The following is a 10460-nucleotide window of genomic DNA, read 5'->3' as shown; positions in this document are numbered from 1 at the left end:
ATTTGTGATGCACATGCCTATTGTGATTATAACGCGTCGCGTTGCATTTGCGAAGAAGGCTACGAAGGTGATGGCTACCACTGCCAATTGGCGCCCGATTGCCGCAACAATGCCACCTGTGGACAGAATGCCTTCTGCGATGCGGGCATCTGCCAGTGCTTGGCCGGTTTCGAGCGGGACGTATCCGATAGCTGCGTGCAGGCTGGTCGCTGTGGTCCTGTTTTCTGTGGCGCAAATGCGATATGCAAATGGGATTCTGTGCAGGGTGTGCAGTATTGCGATTGTATTGAGGGCTATGAGGGCGATGCTTTGGAAGGCTGCCGCAGCATACCGCCACCTTGCAATGTGCGTAATAATTGTGGCGTACATGCGACCTGTGAGCCTACCGAGTGAGTATATCGGAAAGTATGGTTTCTGTTTTCTTGACGTTTGACTAAGCTCATTTCCACAGCGATCCGGCTAGATACGAGTGTCAATGCAATGCTGGTTTCCACGGCGATGGTTATGTTTGTGTGGAGGATAAAAACTGTCTCAATACACCACAAATGTGCGATATGAATGCCAAATGTTTGTCAACCAATAATGGCTTGGTCTGCGTCTGCAACCAGGGTGAGTATAAACACATACAAGTTAGGGAATTAAGGAAGAATACCACTCATGTTTTTGCTTTGAGGTCATTTGAACGCCATTTATGTAGCTACATAATTTTTATTTCTTTCCTTTTTGTTCATACGAAACTGTGCGCGGCCCTTCGCTCTTACAGGCGGTGCAGAAACAATACCCAAAAATGGCCAAGCCAAGTAATATATTGAAGTAACCGTTGTTGCGATCCCAAGTGAGTGGATGTAGTAGGAATTCACGTAAGCCGCCTATTGTTGTCATTGTTGGCTTCTTTGGGCTGCCGCCGCCTTGTATTTGTGGCCCACCTATTCTCGCGGTCGGTGGTACTGTGGCAAAATTTCGCCTGGACTTCGCTGGTTGTGGCGTTGCCAATGTTTTCGTAGTGAGGCCATGAACTGCAGACAATTTTGGCAAATAATGAATTTTACACAGAAAATTTTGTGAAAACATTTTCCAAATTTTATATCGAAAAAGTTGAATCGACACTGAACGACATGTTGATTGAAAGATAAAGCCTTGACAAATTGGAAATTTTCTCTATAAAGCTGCTGATGCGTTTCAAGTGCCAGGACAAAGAGGATGACTAGTGTTTGGTTTTATTTATTTCTTACGTTGTGGGTCCGATGCTCAGAGCACAACATCCAAGGCAAATGCAGCCATTGGCATTTCTCATTGGAAAGTTTCCGTGCTGCTCGAGATCAGACTTGTCAATTTGAAAGTAGGGTCCTCCCTCTTTCAAAAAATCTTCTTCTCTACAGTCGAAAAAAGATGAGAAAGCTTTGAAGCCTTTTGAGGGATTTGAAATGAAATGTAATTGTAAAGGGCCGGAAAAAGATTAAGAATATAGGAAATAATTACTCCTACGCAAACTTATTAGGCTATATTATTAACCTTAGTAATTTGTTGAGGAAAAACAAATTTAGCTTGTCTATCTCAGTCCAGCGAAGGCTCTTTTCATTTTCTCACCCAGTGGGTCGTCGATGATATCTACATATGCTATTATCACCCTGTTTGGCTTCTACTTTCAGTCTTGGCGCGGCCGACAAAAAACGTGATTACCCAGTTTCCCAAGAGAGTGCATTGCCCTCTCCTGAGCTCCCTTGTAGGAACGCTAATTATGTATTTTTTACCAAAAATATATGACATAAATATATCCGTTTGTCATAAGGTAAAAAACAAAACACTGAAAAGCTTCTAAATGAAACTAAGGGACCGAAAGGTTCCAACCTGCCAAAATGCTTAATAATTATTAAGCATTATAATGCTTGCTATATTATGGGGGAGTGAATCCAACAAAGCACGAAGAGCCGCTCCTGACGCTAAGGCTCTATAAAGATTCTCCGACACTTCATATTACTTAAAGTGATCGGTTTGCTTTCAGCTCGATATCTTAACTTCATATCTTCAGTTAGCCCTAGATATTTCGCTTGCTTGGAAGGCCCAGGCTTATGCCACTAAGTACCAGATGGTTGGGATTAATAGCAGGCCTCTGCAAAGTGTCCCAGTCATCAAGCCTATCCAAAGCCCTATGTGTCTTTGGGCAGACCTTTGTCAGTGATTTTCATCCCCGTAAGTTTGGATGTGATCGAAGTCTTACACTACCAAACACCACAAGAGAGACAAGAGTACACCGCCTGGAGGGCATCCCCTTCCAAACTCAACTTCGCAAATGACCCTTTATCATTAGAAAATAGACGCCGTAAAAATACAATGGACATATCGTAAGTTTAGATGATAAAAGTCCTTTGATTCTGAAATGGACGAGCGAAATGAAAAGACTACGCGCAGAAGGACTTTTCTACGCTTAATTTGAAGAGAAGAAGCATTGGTGAAGTATTTTGATTTCGGCTCACACCGACAAATGGTTGTAAGGGCTTTCCGATAAGGGCGGGTAGAAGTTGAAATAACATAGAATAAAAAAGATGCGTGAAAAATTATTTTGTATTTGAATGAACAATGAATGCTATTATGTATGGAATATAACATGGTTTAAGTTGAGCGATGGCCTGGGTTATGTTGGCTTAGGTAATTCCACAAGAAGAAGTCTTGATCGGTCTAATTAACTCTATTATTTCATAGTGGAATTAATTGTATACTTTGAGGCGCACACTGTGCTCTTTGTACTACATATCGTCGGTTGAATGGAAGATCGCCCTATCTCGGCTGCCGGTGCAAAAACACATTAATTCAAAATTTGGTTCAAAAACGCGCTATCTCAGCTGCCGCTTCGAAAACGCTGAAATAGGGAGTTTTTCAAACGTTCTACTCAACCGTCGACATGTTTGCATGCAAATACTTGCGTCCTTCAACGATTTTAATATCCTTATAACATATTTTTGAATAATTTTTAAGTAAATACTGGCCTGCAATTTACTAATTTTCGCATTCCAAGTTGTAATTTAGTCATTTACATATGTATCCCTGAGCCGAAATTTTCGGAACTCCAATTTTAATCCCCTTCTTCTAAATCTTCTAGGTTTCTATGGAAATGGTTCGCTTTGTTTGGAACGCCAGCAACATGAATCCGGTTTTCTGCTGGTGAGTCAAGGCGTCGTTATTGTGCGCGTACCGTTAAATGGCAAAAACGTGAAACCCATTTCCGTTGCATCGATGGCCATTGGACTTGATAAGGATTGCGTAGAGGGACGCATTTACTGGGGTGATATTTCTTCAAAGAAAATCGTTAGCGCTAATTATGATGGAACGGACTCCAAGACATTCCTTGCTGATGGTAAGTAACTATTTAATTGTAGTAGTTGTTGGGGCACTTAGAATGCTACTTTTTTTTAATTTTCAAACAGATATCGAATCGCCCGAAGGTATTGCTATCGATTGCATTTCGCGACGCATCTACTGGACTGATTCAGTGAAGGATACCATTGAGGTGGCTAATTTGGAAGATCCAACGTTACGTGCAGTTTTGATAAATAAAAATTTGGTGAATCCTCGTGGCATAGCAGTGGATCCGTACAGAGAGTGAGTTATCTCTAAAAAGAAAAAATCTGTTTTTTTTTTTAAACATAAGTTTGTTTACTATAGAAAGCTTTATTGGTCCGATTGGGATCGCGAATCGCCTAAAATCGAAATGGCCGATCTGGATGGCACTGGACGCGAACTTTTGCTAGGCAGTGGCGCCGTCACTTTACCCAATTCGCTGGTCATACTGGAGAGCAGCGGTGAGCTCTGCTATGCCGATGCGGGCACCAAGAAGGTGGAGTGCATTGATTCCTACTCCAAGCAGCTACGCACGATTTCTAATGACCTCACCTATCCATTCGGCTTGACATTTACGCATAATCAATTCTATTGGACTGATTGGTCTACGTGCGTGTTTTATTTTTTATTATTTATCTATTCGTATTAAAGTTTTTCTCTTTTCTTCTGCTTGACTATAGTAAAAAATTGGAAATCGTAGACGCTTTCGGTAATCGTCAAAAGGGCATACAGACTCCTTTCTTCGGCAGTCACAAAATGTACGGTATGACTGCCATCGAGGACAGTTGCCCTCAATTAACTAGCGCCTGTCAGATCAACAATGGTGGCTGTACTGATGCACGAATTTGTTTGGTGAACAGCAAAGCGCCATCGGGCAAGAGCTGCAAATGTACAACTCAATCGAAGACGTGCAGTGTGCCGCAATATGGTGTGCCATTTTAGAGCAGCGATTAATTCTCTCTTATAAATATATTTACAAAAAATCCACACACTTAATTTATTCAAATTTTTATTGTTAATACAAATGCGGTTTTTATCACACAGCAAGCAACGGATATTTGTTTTTTTTAAGTGTATTGCACAAACTTCATAACTAAAATATAAAAAATATTTATAAATGTAAGCTAAAACACCAATAATTTTTTATTTGCATTTTTATAAATATGTGCGAGTGCATAGAGTAGTCTATAGAAATGCGTTCGAATGTACGATACATACACACATACATACATATTTGTCGATAAATCTAAGAAATAAAGTGAGATACACGTCTCAAATGTTTGAAAGAACATTGTGTTGGAATCTAGTTAGGAACTTTACTTTTTGGACGAACCACTTCATTACTAAGGCAGAGTGGCTTCTGCCGATCAATTGGCAGCCGTAGGGTCGCCGGAAACATCTGCAGAGACAGGTAATGAAGATTTGGTCGCTACAAGCAAGAAATTGTATCGAAAACTAGCTGATAATCATCAATTTCGTTTCACACCCCCTTCAATATATAAAAGAGTAAAAATATACATACACTTGTATCTTAATATTATCCAAAGAAACATCGAAGAACGTACGAAATGGATAATACTCACTTCTCTAACAATCGTGAGGACCATGGCACAGTGGTTCAAAATTGGCATTTTGTGTTCACAATTCACTTGATCATTCAATTCTCACTCAATTTGATTAATAACTGTTTTTTAATGAAATCTAATAAAATTTGAAAGAGCGAAGTTGGGTCCGATTTTTAAATTTCTGTTTGTTTGTATTAAATTTTTTAGTGCAAAGTGCAGAAGAAGTAGCAATTTTGCAGAAAAATTATTCTTCTTTTCCAGCTAATAAAGGTTAAAATATAAAAGCTACATAGTTGAAAACAATTGTAGGATTCTCCCAAAATGAAAAAAATAAATAAAAAGAAAAATTTGAAATGTTATAAAAAAGTTCACTAAAATTATCGTTTTTTTCGATTTTATAAAAATTTTGGGTATGCAATTTTATAGCTAATTAAATTTTAGTATAATAAAATGCCAGTTGCTGGTGGCTTAGAGTTCGCGTTGATTTTTAATAGTATAAAAAACGCTTTTATTTCCCAATTTAGCCTGCTGGAAATATTAGCGAAAAAATTATTAAGAATCAACGTGACCTTTAGCTTCTTACAAATTGCACTAAAATTTAACGGTCTATAAAACTGCATATCCAACATTTTTCTAGAAATTTAAATTTTTTTTTTTAAATTTTGCTGAAACATTTCAAATATTTCTTGTGATGTTTTTTGTTTTGAAGGAACGCTACAATCGTTTTTAACTAGTTTTTTTATGAAAAATNTATTTTTTTTAATTTTGCTGAAAAATTTCAAATTTTTCTTGTGATGTTTTTTTTTCGTTTTGAAGGAACGCTACAATCGTTTTTAACTAGTTTTTTTATGAAAAATTTATTAATTGGAACAAGAAAATCGATTTACTTCGAAATTGCTACTTCCGAAATAAATAAAAATCGGCTCGACTGGTCTCTCGGAAATTTTATTAGCTTTAACTAAATCACTCAAATTTAGTGAAAAATGAAATTGGGTAAGGCCATGACAAAAAAACATAGTAATCAAAATTTTCTTTTTGATGCAAAAATGTTCATAGAGCCTCTAGACGCATCAAAAATAAAATTCTGAAAAAAATGTCTCTAAAATCTTCTTGGCGCTTAGGCTCGATATGTTTCAGAAGCGAGCTAACTATGCGAAATCAGTTCTATCGACCTGCGTTGGCAGTTACTGCATTAGAAAAATTTGTTGCACAGTGTGAATATGTGAATGAAAACTCAATTGATTCAATCCATATACAGCTCCGTAATGAAATTCATAAATAATTAGGAAACTTCAAAGAATACTTATTTATTTGTTTAATTTTTTCAAATTTTTCCCAAATTACATTTTCTTTGTTACATATTATTGAATAGTTTGTTCGGAAATCCAATTTGCAATTGTTTTTTTTTGGAGATGTACAAGTTTAACGTTTTATTGAGACTTTTTTAATTAACTTGTTTTGTTCTGAACTGNAAAATAAATGAAAATCGGCTCGACTGGTCTCTCGGAAATTTTATTAGCTTTAACTAAATCACTCAAATTTAGTGAAAAATGAAATTGGGTAAGGTCATGACAAAAAAACATAGTAATCAAAATTTTCTTTTTGATGCAAAAATGTTCCTAGATCCTCTAGACGCATCAAAAATAAAATTCTGAAAAAAATGTCGCTAAAATCTTCTTGGCGCTTAGGCTCGATATGTTTCAGAAGCGAGCTAACTTTGCGAAATCAGTTCTATCGACCTGCGTTGGCAGTTACTGCATTAGAAAAATTTGTTGTGAATATGTGAATGAAAACTCAATTGATTCTGTCAATATACAGCTCCGTAATGAAATTCATAAATAATTAGGAAACTTCAATGAATACTTATTTATTTGTTTAATTTTTTCAAATTTTTCCCAAATTACATTTTCTTTGTTACATATTATTGAATAATTTGTTCGGAAATCCAATTTGCAATTGTTTTTTGTAGATGTACAATTTTAACGTTTTATTGAGACTTTTTTAATTAACTTGTTTTGTTCTGAACTGCATATAATTTTACAGTTATGGCGGTAACAATTACAGTTACTTATTATTTGTAGAATGGTTTTTTTACTAAATCTCTATTTCGTATTTTAACACGTTTTGCTATAAATATGTGATATCTCTTTTTATTTCAGATATTTCTACACTATATACATACATTAATGTATTTTCTTGTCAAAGTTTTTATATCTATTTGTCTCTTTTTAGTATCTTTTATATCTATACATATGTATGTATTTTGTTTTAAAAATATTTACACTTCTAAATTTGTTAAGTTTACAGGTGACCTAATGTGCTCCATTTTAATTATTAAAAGAAAAAAAAATGAACTCAAATAACTGTGTGTGATCTAAAAATTGCTTTTCGAATTCTATTACAGTGCAAATATGTTTAAATATAAATGGATCACAAAAACGTAGCATACATTTTCCCAAGTGTATTTTTTCTCAACATAAAATATTGGTTTTGAGATTTTATTTAATGTCGTTACTTCAGCTCGATAAAAGCTTTAAAAGCGTGTTACTGTAAAAAGGTTTTAATAAAAATTAAATACTTTTTTTTTGGTGAAGATATCGAAAGCCAAAAAGCAGAATTTATTAGGTATTTATTTCGGAGTTCTTTTTATTTGAAGTCATAGATCGGTCAATATTAAGTATAGATTGCCTGTTCCTAGTATTGCCATTAAGGAAGTGAGAGGATTTGAAAGAAAAGAAGAAAAGGTGGTTGAACGATGATGCCCCGTTACAACATAGTTGCACAAGTGGGTACTTCTGTTCCCGAAAGCTTTTTGAGGATTTTCAAAAACTGTTCAATTCTTAAGATCTTGAAGGCTGGCCACTTAATAATTATCGAAACAGCTACTGCAGTGCTTGAGGTGATGTTGAGCTTTACTCCCACCAGTTTAGCCCGTTAACAGGATTTTTGTTTTTTGAACTTTAGCCCATATTTGGTAAGACATACTATAGAATTTTGTGATATTGGCACTAATTTTTCCGCTGCCAGAAATATGCCGCTACAACACACATTTTTAAGTTTCTGTGTATTTTTCTAGCACTTAAAATCGAATTTATGTGGCACATTTTGCGGGGAACTAGAAATCACAACAGTGATGAGCGAAATTTTGTTACTCTAATAGCATAGAGAGGTAAATTCTTTATCAGCAAAATTGTAAACTCAATCTCTAATGCCGTATTTCCACTAAGCATTAAATGACACAAATTTTAATGACAAAATCGGGCATTAAAAAATACCTGCGTTATTGCCTTAAGAAAATTGTCATTAAATTCGTTTCCACATGGCATTTTTTTATATGGCATACATTTTTTCGTCATTTCAATGAATTGGGAAAATTTGGCATTAGATGTGCCGATTTTTGTATGTAATAATAATAATAGATTGGCGCTTACACATATGTTAGAGTTTGGCCGNCCTTGGGAAAATTTGGCATTAGATGTGCCGATTTTTGTGTGTAATAATAATAATAGATTGGCGCTTACACATATGTTAGAGTTTGGCCGAGCTTCTCCTCCGATTTGTGGCGTACGCCTTGATGTTGTCACACAAAGCGGAGGGACCTACAGTTTTACGCCGACTCCGAACGGCGATTGTATTTTTATGAGAAGCTGTTTTTCATGGCAGAAATACACTCGGAGGTTTGCCATTGCCTGCCGAGGGACGACCGCTGTTAAGAAAAAACNGGAAGCGCGCACTGCTTACCACTACACCACAGCGGCCGATTTTTGTATGTATCTAAAGATTATTCGTTTATTGGCCAGGTTTTCATACATATGTATATTCATATTTTCAAACAAAAAGAAAACAACAATTAGGCTAGGATATATAATTGCGAGATAACCAGCCAAATCAGACCAAGATTGTTCAATTTTTTCGTAGAAATTGTATAGGATTCATGAAAATCAATATTTTTCGATCGGAAAACTCTGTTTATCTTCAGGAGACTCCCGTTTAACAATTTTTTCATAGTAACTATACTTTATAGGTACGCCAAAAACCCCAGACAATGCAATGAGGAGAGCAATAAAAACCCTTTCGTATTAAAAAATTTTTAAATAAAATATTGGGTATTATTATTGGAAGTCACCTGAAGAGAACCAGAGTTTTCCGATTGAAAAACATTGAATTTCAAGAGGTCTATTCCATTTCTACGAAAAGTTGTTTTTTTTTCTCCATATAAAATACATACACGGATAAACTTTAAGCGACCTCTAAATATTTTAGATTTCAATATAAAACAAAAATTTTTAAGCAAAAAAAACAAAACCGACGTCAAATCACATATAAAAAATTTAAGATTATCGCCAATTTCTTAAAAAAAAATCCGACGAACTTTTTTCCAAGTCGGTTAAAACTAGGGGTATATTCTTTCGATATAGCACAATCCTAGGTAGAGCACTAAAATTCCGAATTTATTTTTTTTGGACCACCCTAATGCAGATACATTATTAAGGGTATTTGAGGAGTGTAATAATATTTTTTTTACACCCTTTAAAACCATCGATTTTAAACACTTGCTATTAGGGTATTTCAGGAGAGTAATATTTTTTTTCGACGCCCTGTAAAAACCGCTAAATCGATTTTTTTTCTACAACTTCTTTATTTGATGCCGGATTTTTATAAATGATATAGCGTTATAAAGATGTTAATAAAGCCTACAGGAAGTATATCCTGTCATGGAAAACTAAAAAGTTATACTTCGTGATTCATGATCGTGATCATGAAAAAGTTATTATGAAGTCAATAATAGATCATACATGGCGTATGAGTAACATTATTGCCTAGTCATATTTCATAAAAAAAAAATAAAATAAATTATTACGCAATTTTGTTTGAACGTTAACAACTATGTAAATTATCTTCGTTGATAGCTTGATGTTTTTGCAAAAGAATATGCTTTAACACCAATCAAAAGAATTTACAAAGAAATCTTGTACTTTCAATTTTTTTTTCCCTGTTAAAGTTTGAATTTTGTTTATTAACAATGCAAACTTAAAATGCAAATATCTTGCGAAAATGACGGCATACAAGGCCGTAGTTTACGACCCAAAATTACGTTTACGTATTTCAGCATTTTTTTCTGTCATTTTAATTCCTCCGTACAGTGAGTGTTAAAAACCGCCGGGACAATTTGAATTTTTTATCGCCTGATTATTTTACTTTATTGTAGGCTCTCGTAGTAAATTAGGTTCGTAAGCGAATACAAAATAGTTGTGAAAAACAACCGAAAAAAGTCGAAGGGTTGCCATTAAGCTAAATATTAAGTACGCATGTTTTTATTTACATACTTACGTACTACGTATGTACACATTTTCATAAGCACATATGTATGTATTATCTTTAAAGTGCAGAACTATTTATTTCCTAAGTAACTACATATGTAGATTTCGAGTGCCTTCTGCTTTTTTGTATGCCTACTTATCTCTAAAAGTTTGTTTAAGAACGTGTAAGGCCTTATAGCATATATGTATTTAGTATGTATAGTATATTTAAATAGGAGCATCTACTACTACTACTTTG

At 34.9% G+C, this 10460-nt stretch overlaps 2 protein-coding genes across 2 annotated transcripts in view; one reads left to right on the top strand and one right to left on the bottom strand.

The window, feature by feature from the left end:
• Ndg (Nidogen) overlaps window positions 1–4642 on the top strand; it is a gene marked incomplete at its 5' end in the record, with an annotated part of 10929 nt that extends 6287 nt beyond the window's left edge. The window contains 6 exons of the mRNA XM_017628905.1: window positions 4–389; window positions 452–609; window positions 3098–3352; window positions 3423–3597; window positions 3661–3945; window positions 4017–4642. Coding sequence (XP_017484394.1) covers window positions 4–389; window positions 452–609; window positions 3098–3352; window positions 3423–3597; window positions 3661–3945; window positions 4017–4278 — 1521 coding nt within the window. The remainder of the gene's footprint in view (window positions 1–3; window positions 390–451; window positions 610–3097; window positions 3353–3422; window positions 3598–3660; window positions 3946–4016) is intronic.
• On the bottom strand, window positions 641–1757 carry LOC108373061 (uncharacterized). The gene has a single exon (XM_017628907.1). The coding sequence runs from the start codon at window positions 1069–1071 to the stop codon at window positions 709–711; it is 363 nt and encodes a 120-aa protein (XP_017484396.1). The 5' UTR covers window positions 1072–1757; the 3' UTR covers window positions 641–708.
• Window positions 4643–10460: the final 5818 nt, after the last annotated feature.

This window comes from Rhagoletis zephyria, unplaced genomic scaffold (assembly GCF_001687245.7).
Source record: "Rhagoletis zephyria isolate East Lansing unplaced genomic scaffold, Rhagoletis_zephyria_1.1 Rzeph_scaffold_06328, whole genome shotgun sequence".
NCBI lineage: Eukaryota > Metazoa > Arthropoda > Insecta > Diptera > Tephritidae > Rhagoletis > Rhagoletis zephyria.
Note: the sequence above shows the minus strand (reverse complement) of the source record. Positions and strands in the feature narration are given on the sequence as shown.